General features: G+C 40.7%; 1 protein-coding gene across 4 annotated transcripts in view; it reads right to left on the bottom strand.

Annotated features, from left to right (window-relative positions):
• mon2 (MON2 homolog, regulator of endosome-to-Golgi trafficking) overlaps positions 1–13,233 on the bottom strand; it is a 33,685-nt gene that overhangs the window by 16,412 nt on the left and 4,040 nt on the right. For all 4 annotated transcript variants that reach the window (XM_005728212.1, XM_013909562.1, XM_013909561.1 and 1 more), the window contains exons 2-13: positions 8,713–8,776; positions 7,532–7,659; positions 4,894–5,025; positions 4,678–4,807; positions 4,390–4,487; positions 3,940–4,065; positions 3,510–3,704; positions 3,013–3,137; positions 2,608–2,747; positions 2,325–2,478; positions 1,781–1,971; positions 1,356–1,437 (exon numbers count right to left, since the gene is read on the bottom strand). In XM_005728212.1, the coding sequence (XP_005728269.1) occupies positions 1,356–1,437; positions 1,781–1,971; positions 2,325–2,478; positions 2,608–2,747; positions 3,013–3,137; positions 3,510–3,704; positions 3,940–4,065; positions 4,390–4,487; positions 4,678–4,807; positions 4,894–5,025; positions 7,532–7,659; positions 8,713–8,776 (1,565 nt within the window). The remainder of the gene's footprint in view (positions 1–1,355; positions 1,438–1,780; positions 1,972–2,324; positions 2,479–2,607; positions 2,748–3,012; positions 3,138–3,509; positions 3,705–3,939; positions 4,066–4,389; positions 4,488–4,677; positions 4,808–4,893; positions 5,026–7,531; positions 7,660–8,712; positions 8,777–13,233) is intronic.

The following is a 13,233-nucleotide window of genomic DNA, read 5'->3' as shown; positions in this document are numbered from 1 at the left end:
ATCACTAGAATACTGCACAGGAATGGGCTGAGAGGTTGCAGACCAAGAAAAACACAGGAAGAACAGACACTGAAGTATGCTGAGGACAACCTGGACTGGAAGTGCGTCCTTTGATCAGGTGAGATAAAACTTGAACTCTTTGGCCACAGAGACGCTGCTTATGTTTGGAGAAAGAAGGGAGAAACCTACAACCACAAGAACTCCATCCCCACAGTGAAACACATTGCTAGGAATATTATGTTGTGGGGACCAGCAAAAAATGATGTTGGCATCAGGGGGACTAATGGTTTAATGCACGGCTGTGTAGCGGGCTGTTGTGTTAAAAGACGTAAACCCACATTTGCGACTTAAAACAGACCCTGCACTACAAACATATTTAGGAGCAGCGTATGACAACCCTAAGTCCAGGCAGCCTCCAGTTTTTCAGCAAAAACGCTGATAACACAACAGAAGCAGTGATGGTGATGCTGGCAAAGTTTAATGTCAGAGCCAGAGTCTACAGCGTTACACGCTGTGAACAGTAAATAGGCAGAGCCATTACTGAGACAGTGAACTCAGAGTAAAAGAAAACATGTTTCTAGCATCCAAAACAGCAGCACCAAAACATCTGATCACCATTAAAACCTTAACTGGGAAAAAAGTGAGCGGGAGTCCTGCATCGAACCACCTGATCAACAAACTGAAGAAAAGCAAACTCTGTAGCTGCTCCATCCACCGCTGTTAGTTTTACACCGTGAAAGATGTTTGAGATGCACAGGTTGTATTAAAATATGCAGATGAACAGTTAACTTAGTCTGACACCAGATACCAGACTGGTTAAATTATACAGCTCGATGAAGGCTGAGGGCGCCGTCCTATTTAACATGGGAGCGACACCGGCAGCTAACAGAGAAGTGACCGCATTAGAGACTATAATATGGTCACGCCATATTAATTTCAAGGCTTCTGTATCGTTTTCCATTTTGTAAGTGAAATCATCTGAAATATTGTTTTAATTAAATTGCATGACTATTTAAAAATATAAAAACACAAGCCAATAAAAAAAATAAATAGGCCATTAAACTCTAAGCCACTGACCTGGGGGTTGTTATGTTGGACACAGAGCTATTATTAATATTCATTAATAACTACAACATGATAATGTCTGTTTCAGCAGCACAAAAACTCACCTCCTAGTTCTATTGAACAAACACTTGAACGGGAAATTAAATGTGTATTCATCTGTTAAGCATACATCGTGCGTTTAAAGTAATGTTTAATGTGGTGCAATTTACAAATGACTAAAGCTTTAAAACGTTCCTGTCTGAATCACTGCTGTAAATATATAACATGTCTGCTGACTCCAGAATCCGTACCTGGCATCCAGCAGCAGAGACAGTGCAGCCAGGAGACCGCACCAGCAGGCGTTGACCATCTCCTCCCACACCAGGTGAGCCCCTGAGACAAACAAAACATTACGGGGTTTATTCCTAAATGCTATCACATCAGTCTGGACAGTCTCATGTTGGGGAAAAAGAAAAGAAATTGATCATCTCTAATTTTTTTCCACTTCTTATTTGAAATTATAAAGAGGTTCGGTTATAATTGTGGTCACTAGAGTTTGTACAAGTGCTACCACCCAGAATCATGACAGGCTAGACCATTATACACACCACTCCTGCTTCCCCATCTCCATATGTCTGCTTTCATATATTTTCAACTGATTCATATCCTTCTTGTCAGGGTGTATCATGAGAATAAAACGCTCCAAAGAACATTTTTTCCTTCTGTACATTCTCACCAGGTTGCGGCTTCCACTCCTGGTCAGGGTGAGCTTCTCTAAATTCAGCAGCTGCCTCCTCCTCCGCGGCCAGTTCTCTTTCAATCATGGTGGTGATGCCCCTCACCAGGTCGAGCAGAGCACTGAAGGCCACTGACATGGCGTAGCCCTCTGGGATGGATGGGGGCTCAACCTTGTCCAGCATCTCTAAGCTGGGAGAGAGATGGAGAAAGAGAAATGAGGTGAAGTACATGAACTGAAGTTTCTGTCTGGAAAATTGACATATAAGAGCTGCCTCCTTTTCCAAGACCATTAACATGTTAGGCAGCCATTTCTTTTCAGCAAATAACTTTTGATCTGCTGTATCATTAACGTCAGAAACAACATCTTGGGGGAAAAAATAAATTAAAAAATGACAAGCTTGTCTATATTTATGCCACTTTGCAGCACAAAGCTAGTCGGTCCTGGAACTGTTTACTTTCTGCATCTGTGACTGGAATTACATCCTTATAAACACACAATAAATAAGGGGAGATTATTCAGTATGTACAAAAGAAATTCTTACTAGGTGGCCTTGGCGCTTCCCTGGACACTAACAGTCATAAGGGGGATCCAGGTACCACGGTATTCAAATGCAGCCTGGGTAGTCAGGGTGCCGCTGACCCCTCCTGTGCCTGGACCGCCTTGTGCTGTGCCTTGAGCACCTGAACCCGACCCACCTACAACAAAAGCCGGAGAGGAATGAGGTAAGGGGGTATAAGTGCAGTAAATCTGAATTTCAGGCCCATTTGAACACATCTCCTTGACATCAATAGAAATTCTAAATAAGGACAACTCAGTCAACTTACCAGCTGGCGCGCCGACAGCAGCCACGTTTCCTGCATTGGGAACGATGAAGAGGGACTGGATGAAGGATCCCAGGGCATTGACAATGTCTCTGAACACTTTAGTGGAGTGCTGCTTCATGTCATAAGACTGGCAGAACGAACTGAAACAGAGAAGAGCAGAGTGAGATCACAGCAGTGTGGGGTTGTATTAGAAAGGAAAAAAAAGGACACTTCAGACTTTGCCAAGTTTCATTAGGCCAAACTGCACTCTGAGAAACAGTTAAACAACCTTAGTCACAAAAGGGTTTAATGAAGGTAAATGTGCAGAATCAGCTATATTTTTTTTAAACTAAAGTAGGAAAAAAAAACCGTAAGTTTCCAGACCCTGTAACTAAAAATCTGTGTTGTTTTTTTAAAGCTGCTTACCGTAACAAATGAGGCTGCACACACAGTCTGTGGACTGATTCCACAGCCACTGCTCTGAGCCACTGAGGCTTCTCCCCATCCAGAAATTTCACCAACAGAGACAAGAAGATCTCACACTCAGTCACCTGCAAGCCAAGCACACACATATCAGACTGAAAGTGATGCAAAACCTCTGAATACCTTCTGGCTTTGTGGAAGTGGAACGGCTTTTTGATCAATTTGAGCAAAAAGAAGAAAAAAAAATTCCATCTCAAAAATTGAATAAATGCCACTAAATAAAAACAGCTGGAATGCTGAGTTACTCGATTGTAGTTAAGCTCATTAAAGTGCTTGGAGGAGAACTAAGACAAAACTACTGCTTGGGTAAGCCAATGCTAATCTGACTGGATCAATTAAGTGCATCAGCTCTGTGCTTAAGAAAATCCCTTAGACATAAAAAAACAACCATCAGACAACTGTTTTGACCACCCAACCATCGCAACGGATCAGTTACTTACCAGTAAGCTGTAGAAGTGCTTGATGAGGACGGAGACCACACGCAGCAACCTCATGCAGATGGGGAAGTAAGGTTTCTCCACAGGAGCTGGTGAAGCAGCGCTGCTGCTGCCCTGCCGGAACTTGATGTTAGGGGAGAAGAGCTTGATGACGAGGGGACAAACTCTTTCTTTTAGCAGGAAACTGAACTCCTGATGCTGGGTAGGAAACAAAGGGAGACCAAAACATCCTGTGAATTAATTTATTTTATTGTAGAATGTTTCATTAAGACTTTTATTGAAAGGACAAGATGGATCAGATGGATCTAAACCTTTTAAAATAAAAAAGTTGGAACCTAACAATGAGCAGACTTTTCTCTTTTTTGCCACTTCTGGTCTGACACCTTGTTTTTGGTCTAGATGTTCACAAACTTGCTCTTTTTTCTCTCTTTACCTGCAGGAATACACCGGGGAAATCATTAAGAACAGACTCCAGCAGCTCAAGGCCAAATGTCCGTGTCATCTCTGTCATCCCCACCAGCCAGTAGGGGGCGTCAGCATTCACCAGCTGGCACAAGTCCTGCAGGAAGGTGAACAACAGCCTTCAAAACAATGCAGTGTTGTCCTACCCACATCACAGTGGCTGAAACAGGGCTTTGACTGAGCTCTGCGTGAAGAACAATCATCATCACATGAAACTGTAATGTGGGTGAAAGACTTCACGACAACCGAATCCCTCTTTAAAAAAATTACTTCATTTCAGAGATGAAAAGAAATATTTCTGAATTGGTTTTACTGGACCTCAATTTGAGATTATGAGAAAGATCTCAAAATCAGCATCTAACCAACTCTGACAAGAGGGCAGGACGGCTTATAGAAGGCTACCGCCCCCTGGTGGACATACCTGAAACAGCATGTATGCATCCTTTGCACTGGGTCTCAAAGTGCTAACAGACCGGCGGTTGGTGTTTCCCTGGACAGGAGGGGGCTGCTCCACAATGCCTTGAGGTTAAATACAAAATACATTACACAGTAAATTAGCTTGCAATTAAAAAGCATTTTTATCTATGTTCTATTTAAATAGCTTAAGGTGTAAAGATGTACTTTTCAGTTTTTCACACCATCTGTAATATTAAGCATCTCAGAATTTTACTGTATCATCTTCCTACTTTCAGAACCAATGAACTCTAACCTTTAAAGCGCTCGTCCTCAGCCACCATCCTCTCAAACACCACGGTGACAACTTGTCTAACGGTGGCAGCTGCTGTGTTGTTGGTGATGTTGTCCTTGGTGAAGTGCAGACGAAAACACAGCACAATAGCCTGGGCACAGGGAAAAAACAAACTACTGCTACTATACTGTTCATCCATATAATACATGCAAACAGTGTGTGTGTCTATGCTTTTACCTTGGATAGCACTTCATCATGTACAACTGTGTTGGTGGTCAACAGGACGAGGACTGTCTGTAAAAGTTTCAGCTCTTCCAAACCATTTTCCATCAGCTGCCACAACATGTTGATGATGTTCCCTGCTGCTGCCTGTTTCACACACACAAACACACACACACAAAACTAAACCACTGATCTTTTTGAGAAATTCGTGCATATGTCTGCATCTGTGCACAAACGTACATAGCCACACTCTGAATTTAGGAGGCATTATCAGAGTTCCTAACTGATATCAGGCCTTTGGCTTGCCCAAGGTAACAGCCATAAATAATAGACATGTACAAAAACACACTCTTGTGGGAGCAGATGGTTGTGCCTGCTTGGGGTTACAACATCACCCAGTTCAATAACACCAGATCTCACTGTCAGTTTCTGCTGATAGTAAGTGACACCGCACGTCCTTTCTCAGGGTCAAGCTATCCAAAATAAATCTACATGCATCCCCCTAACAGCTGCTTTTATGTGTAACTGGCTCAATTCACAAGATAACAAACAAACTCAATTTTCAAATATGAACGCGTCTTATGCTCTGCCACAGCCTTGCCTGAAGGCACTGCTTTAGAGTCGTCTACTCTCCTCAATGCAATATCTCAGCAATGCCTCAAGGAACTTCTGCAAATTTGGCACAAATGTCCAGGTGGATTCAAGAATGAAATGATGTGAATTTATTGCTGAGATCACCGTGAATAGACAAGACATGCTTGGGGAGATAGATGGGAACTAAATCTCAGTTGGTTTGGAGAGGCCTGTACTTCTTCACCATCCTGTCTTTCTCCTATGTCCCGCCTACTTGGTGTGGTTCACCTGTCCTCTGCTCCTGCCTGCTTTTGTTAGAGACCACCGTTTTAGGGGAGCTACTCCTGCATCGTTTTGTTGTTTTGGCCACGGAGGTTCAAGAAGTTTAGGATTTCTTTTTCTTTCTTTTTATGAAACGAAACAGCACAGGTTAGAAGCTGCTTTCTGTTTTACTGGATTGACCTGCATCAACCCGCTCTCCACGCTGTGCTGTTTTTGTGTGCAAACTTTTTTGTATTTGTAAAATAAAATACTAAACGCTTAAACTCTCAGTCTGTTTAACTAACATTACTACCCATCTACTACTGGTGAGTGGGGGAAATAACAATGAATCTGAATGATTAAAAATGTATTATTCCTTTTAATTCACAGTTAAAATTCACAGCTATTTTCAAGGATACAGCTTTAAGAAACAGCCATTTTTCCTCTGGTCAGCAACAAGGGTTTAAATTTAGTTAAGTTTCTTCTTGGATGTCCTGGGATTCAGAACATTTCAGTGTTTGAGGTAAACTACTGCGTGGAAAGAGAGAGACAGAGCGTGAGAGCGAGATCTGTGTGACAAAAATAGTTGATAAGAATTAGCGCTAAGTAACCCAGCGTGACCAGTTCTGACAAAGAATTTTCTCAGGGAATGCCGAGCGCATCTTTTCTCCCACCAAAGGAAAAAAAAAGGAAAACAAACAAAAACAAACAGAGCTTTGAAATCTATTTTAGTGTAATCCAACAAATGATGATTAAAATGAAGAAAGCCTGCTTTGCAGTGTGCTAACACCTCTGGGGTAACATCTTGGAAACCGCTCACATCTCAGGTCTGCCAAAAGCTGCGTTGTTTAAAAGGTCGAAAACCCCTACACCCATTACACAGGCTACCATTAAACGACGATTTCAATTTGGAAGTTATTGTAGCCTCCCCTTTCCTGAGATCGGTACCTTATTCCACTCAGTTTTTCTGAGTTGTTTAACTGCCACTGCGCATAAAGATGATGTTAAACTGTTCAAGTAATAGATTTTCTAGGTCAACGGGTTTCACGAAAATGAGCAGTGGAAGTGGTAAAGGTGGTCTGCGCCTTTGAGATGTAACCAGCAGTGACAGGAACGAGGTCAAATTAAATTTACACTGCTTGATTGGGTATTGATGTGTTGCAGTGCTTGCAGTATTGACCCAATTGGATATCAATCAAACCTTAATTTGTCCATGCTTACACACTGAAGGTGAGCATGAAACATTGAGGTTTAAAACAGTCTTTATTTACTTCCAGGTAATCAAACAAAAAACAACAGAAGGCCACAACCCGAAAGATTCAAATAATGCTAAAAAAGAAAAAACAGCACATCTACTTTCCGTTGTTTTTAATGAGTCGTTCGATCACAAACTCGAAAAATGTGTTTTTCATGGCTGTGTTCTCTATAAAAGAGTTTTCTTCGCTTGGGAACAACCTTCCAACAAGGACGCACGCACCGACTCGCCACTCTTTGAAATAACAATCACACTGTATTTGTGAAGCTCAATGTCACACAGCGGATCAGCAAAGGCCTCTTACTGAGTGCACCTGCCAAAAGCAACTCACCAATGAGTGCATTAGTCTAACAGCCTGATGATTATTATTGCATTTATTGTGATGTGTGTAAATTAACATGTATCAATCAAACTGTCCTCAATTCGGCACTGCTTGTTACCACACTGTGGTTTTATTTGGCCTTCTACACACTAGATTCCCTTCTTGTGTACACATCTGCAGATCATACATATGAAAATATAAATATCCTATTTTCAAATAAAAGGCTAGCTTATAGCCCTCACCTCAGATACGACCTCATGGGACATGAGTCTCTGGATGGCAGCCAAACACAGCTGTGTGATCTTTGGCTCTTTGGTGCCACAGCCCATCAGGAAAGGCTGCACAACCTCTGAGCTGTTCTCCTTTAGGGCTGCAGGAAAAAGGGACACAAATAAAGTTAAAAAAAACCCTGTAAGAGATTTTTTTTTTTTTTTTTAAAGATGTCATCATGCAATTTACTTCTAATAAAATGCCTTAAAGTAAAAAAAAAAAAAAGACATGTGTTTGCTTTTGTTTTGCTTCTGATTTCATGAAGTCTGGTACTGCAGAACGAAAACTTTGGAGAGTAAATGAAAAGAATACATGGAGGTATCAACTTACAATAACAATTATTCTCAAGTGTGAATCATGCAACACTATTCTAGCTCAACAACAATAAAAAAGGTACCCATTTTGCACTGAGGTTTTTATCATCTCATTTTAAACAGCACTTAAAAGTGAAAAGTACATTATTTCCTTTTCCAGTAAACTGAATTTAGGTTCACCAGTTATTTACACCTGCACAACAGGTTTCCCAGTTAATCACCATAAAGTTGATGCGTCAAGTAGACTTAAAGTTGAAACAGTGAACAGTGAGCTGCTGTACAGTTCACAGCTACAGAGGGGCAGCAGGTTGTGGACAGTGATCAGTGGAACTCAGGAAATGTCAACTATGTGTCAACTCTGCAAATGCTACCAAAAAGCTAGACTTGTTTACAGAGACGGCGCTAGAACCAATTTTCTATACGAGTGCTGAGAGACCAGCCCCGTTTGAAAATACTTCAATAATTCAGAGCAACAAGCTAGAAAGAGCCAGAAAAAGACTGCAAACAAAGCTCAGAGAGGAGGGAAATAAAAGACTCGTTTATCATATAACTTAATAAACACAATGACTTTTTTTGTTTGGTTTTTTTGGGGTGGAGTCAAAGGCCGTTTGTACATGACTTGCCTTTGGCTGAATGCATGCATTATGAAAGGAAAATACATGAAAGCCCAGTGACTATTTCAGTCTGTCACTTGTATGCAGGATGCAGTTGTGTGAACAGAAAATCATGAATACTGCCGTCTCCCTGAACATTTGAATAGAAGCTTGTTGCAGTTTAAAGCACTAGCTCTGCACACATAGCCAATTGAAGAACAACTAAGAACTTCTATTATCACTCACCTGCTAATATGTCTGTGTTCCTGGCTGCTATCGTCTTAATCTTCACTATACCAGACTCTGCAGCCTAGAGAGGAAAGAGGACAGACATTTAGGTAACTGTTTGATGTGACATCAAATTGAAAGGTGCTGACAGTGCAGCATACATGCACCGCTGGTGGTAGACATGGCTACTTGTAATGGTGGGTGTAGCGGAAAATAGGAAGGCCCAGTTGTAGAAAAACATCTTCATCTTATGAGGAACACCCAGTGAGGTATTCCTCTAAGCTTGAGATGTTCAGAACAGCTGTGAGGAGCACTGTCAAGAATGGGGAAGGGTAAAAGGAGGAGGATGGCAAGTGGGGACGGAGAGGCCGCTCTTATCTTTCTTCAACAACTGCATGCCACGGCAAGCCTCTCAAGATGTTTTCTTTCCCATCTTTGTTTCCCATCAATACTCCACTCCTCATTCCTACATGGTTTCAATTTTAACTGTAATTTCACTTCTTGCCCCAGTTGTTCCACATACAAAAACACCTGTTTAGACATGTTTTAAAAAACTGTTTAAAACTTATTATGAGCAGTTCTTCTCAAAGGCCGTCTGCAGGGCCAGTACTGCCATCTGTCTTGTAATTCTCCTCACGAAAACAACATAATGCTTTAACCTTTGTGGCTACAGAAGTACACACACTGCCTTTTTAAAAGGCTGGTATAATTTTGGCTAAAGAAAGACATTTTTAAAAAAGGCACACCTCTTTGGATTAGGCACCACTGACGGGATAAATACTGTAACAACATGATTACAATACACCAACATGTCACAAAAGTCGAGCCACTTTGGAGGATCGCAATTCATAAATTACTAAACGGCTGGTAACAACCCCTGCTTAATGGCTAAGCTTTTTCAGAAAATCTTTTACCATACAGCTCCCTAAAAGTGAATCTCTTAAAAAAAAAAAAAAAAAAAAAAGCTTCTCTCCCTCTTCTCCTTTTGTTCCAGAAACCGAACCATAGCGGCTTGCAGGAAAATGAGGGGAGCGCAGAGAGCTTTTTTTAGTCTGAAATAATTGCAACCTTCCTGTTGCTACTTTTGATATTTCCATCAGCACAGAGGAGTGAAAAATCCAGTATCAGAACAGCAAATTCTGGCTTTGCATAAGCTGTGACAGAAAGAGTTTCAGACTGCGACAATTAGTTACGACACAATTATACAGCATATCAAACATGAGCCTTTGCTGTTAACTGCAGGCCAGGATGTGTTGTGCCATCTTCACAACTGTGAACCCCTTATAACTATACAATAAACACTGTTTAACTGCTCGTTAACATAAATACGTAATCAACCAATCACATGGCTGCAACATGATGCATTTAAGCATGTAGACATGATCAAGACCTGCTGAAGTTCAAAGTGAGTATCGGAATGGAAAAGAAATGTGATTTAAGTGACTGTGAACATAGATGTTGGTGCGAGACAGGCATGTTTGAGGATTTGCAAAAAAACGATGATCTACAGGCATTTTCTGCACAACCATCTCTAGAGTTTGCAGAGAATAGCGTCAGTTCTTTGGGTGAAAACGCCTCAGTGATGTCAGAGGTCAGAGGAGCATGGCTACACTGCTTTGAGCTAACTGGAAGATAACCACTTGTTACAACCAAGGTGTTTTTCAGGAGAGCATCTCTAAATGCAAACACATTGAACTTTAAAGCAGATGGGCTTCAGCAGCAGAAGACCGCATCAGGTTCCACCAGGTTTAATACACTGCAACCTATTGAGTATTCATGAACGTTTCCATCCCTTTATGGCCTCAGTTGAACCATTTTCTGATGACTCCTTCCAACAGGATAACGCACCATGTCACAAATCTCAAATTATCTCAAACTGGTTTCCTGACAGCAAGTTCAGCGCATCTAGATGACCTCCAGTCACCAGATCTCAATCCAATAGGGCACCTTTGAGATGTGGTGGAACGGGACACTGGTATAATGGAAATCCAGCTGAACAATTTGCAGGAACTGTGTGATGCTGTCATGTCAATATGGACCAAAAAATCTCTGATGAATGTTTCCAGCACCTCGTTGAATTTGCATCATGAAGATTAAAGCAGTTCTGAGGGGAAACGTGGGTCCAACCTGTTACTAGCAAGATGTAATAAATGAAGTGGCCAGTGAGTGTTTTTGCAACCTGTGCAACAACAACTATCTATTCAACTCAAAAGAGAGCACTAGAAATATTGCAGCATGCAGACAAAGTCGTGGGAAATATGTGCGCACTTTGTTAAGTCAAAGTTTTTGACGTTGTGATGAGAGAGTGGATTGTACTTTTTAAAAGGCCTGCCTTTGCCGAAGTAGCCATATCTGTTAATAACCACAGTGACTACTCTATAAAAATGAAAGGAGAACTAAAGGCATATATGAACTGACAATCTGTGTGTCAGTTGAACAGAGACAAGCAAGTTCTCTAATTAGAAACAGATTGTGTGTCCTTTATTCCGCCTCCAACTGAACCCTCCCATATGAAAAAAATGCCAGTGAGTTTCCACAAAACCATTAAAACTTTTCACAATAAAAATATTTTCACATTAGCCTACTAATTGTTAGAGTCTGTGGTTGACAGGAAGTTGCAACATTTCTCCCCAGCAGACAAACTGATCTTTCTCTCTGCTTCCTCATAGAAAGTGCTGTTTAAGCTTTCTAGCGTAAAAAGTATCCCCTCCACTTGTCTCTGGAAAACTGTCAGCATTAAAAAGCCTCCACACTGTTGAGGATAATACCACTGGCCTGATGATGCCATTGCAACAGAGAGAGACACCAGAAACTGTCTATGTTAATACATGAGTTCTTTTATTGGTGTATCTGAAAGTCTATTCAAAGGTAACTGCAGTGTTACTCTAGTAAAATTTACCAGTTAAAAACCTTGCCCTCTTATCTATGTCATAAAGTCAACTATTCTGGTATCACTGAACAGATACATTATCAGTCACATTAAGCAGCACGCTGCAGAGAATCCCTGGCTGAGAATTAATTCTTTGAGTTTGTATCCACCTTCAAAGACACTTGGTATGTGTTCACTTTAACAGCTTTTAAAGCAGATTATTTAGGCCATCACTAAACAAAATTCTGAATGTGCTCAACACAAGGAAAAAGTCAAAAGGTTACTGCTTTTCAGAATAGACATCATTTATCTGCTAATCTGATACCAACCACCAGTATTTTATTATTTGACCATTATCAGTATCATGTGCAAAACACTGTGTAAAGATGACCACATGTGGGATTCGAGGACATTACATAAAGAATGAGATGCTAAGTTTGAAATCTCAGGACTTGACTGGGAGTACACAAACAGAAAAACTAAAAAAGTCTTTTAGTACTTCTTACTCTTCTTACAACTAGTCCATGCATTCATCTTTAGTAGGTTTGACTACTGTAACAGCATCTTTACAGGTCTACAGCTCATTCAGAACTCTGCTGCTCGAGTCCTCACTAAGACCAAAAAAGTGGATCACATCAGTCCAGCTCTGAGGTCTTTACACTGGCTGCCTGTCCGTCAGAGGATAGACTTTAAAGTTCTGATGAGGGTCTATAAAGCTCTGAATGGTTTAGGACCAAAATACATCAGTCCTCCTGACCCAGTATGAACCTTCCAGATCCCTCAGGTCATCTGGATCCGGTTTTGTATCAGTTCCCAGAGTCAGAACCAGAAACGGAGAAGCTGCATTCAGCTTTTATGCTTTTTATATCTGGAACAAATTCCCAGAAAGCCTCAGATCAGCTGAAACACTCAGTTTATTTAAATCCAGGTTGAAGACTCACTTATTCTCAGCTGCATTTGAGTAAAACACCAAATCCACACTTTTAAGCTTAAATTTCAAAACTTACATTTTAACTACTGGTCTTATCTACTGTTCTGATTTTATGTACTGTTTTTTTAATCAATTTTAAATCATGCTTTTTATTTGTTTTTGTTTTTTAATGTCTCTGTAAAGCACTTTGAATCACCTTGTTGTTGAATTGTGCTATATAAATAAACTTGAGGAGTGGCCGAAGTCAAACTGACCCTGATCTACAAACCAGCTTGTGTCGTCTAAAAACAACATTAGCGAAACTCACAGATTTACTTCCTTAAACATGTTGTACTGTGAGACTCTAAACTGAGTAACTTTGTGAAAGGCCTTTTTCAATGTAACAGTGAGAGTTGTGTCTGTATAGTATATAGAGCAGGGCGATATGTCCAAAAATATCTATCACGATATACATTTGAAAATTTTCAAGGCTGGCTAGAAATAATTAGTTGACACTCTTGTAGGATTGCTCTCTTACAAAATAATGAACATTCTCTAATTTTTAATAGTAATTTTATTTTAATAGAGGGAGAGAGAGAGAGAGAGAGAGAGAGAGAGAGAGAGAGAGAGAGAGAGAGAGAGAGAGAGAAGAGCAGTGGTCCTGATATGGAGCAATAGTAAGGTCTTGTGGATATTGGGAAAAATGAGGAAAGGAAAAAGTAGAAAGTTGGACTGTTCTAGCAGACAAGTAATTTAGAAA

Source organism: Pundamilia nyererei, unplaced genomic scaffold, assembly GCF_000239375.1.
Source record: "Pundamilia nyererei isolate P.nyererei 1_Seehausen unplaced genomic scaffold, PunNye1.0 scaffold00027, whole genome shotgun sequence".
In the NCBI taxonomy this organism is placed as follows: Eukaryota; Metazoa; Chordata; class Actinopteri; order Cichliformes; family Cichlidae; genus Pundamilia; species Pundamilia nyererei.
The sequence above is the reverse complement of the archived record's forward strand: the minus strand, read 5'-3'. Positions and strand labels throughout refer to the sequence as shown.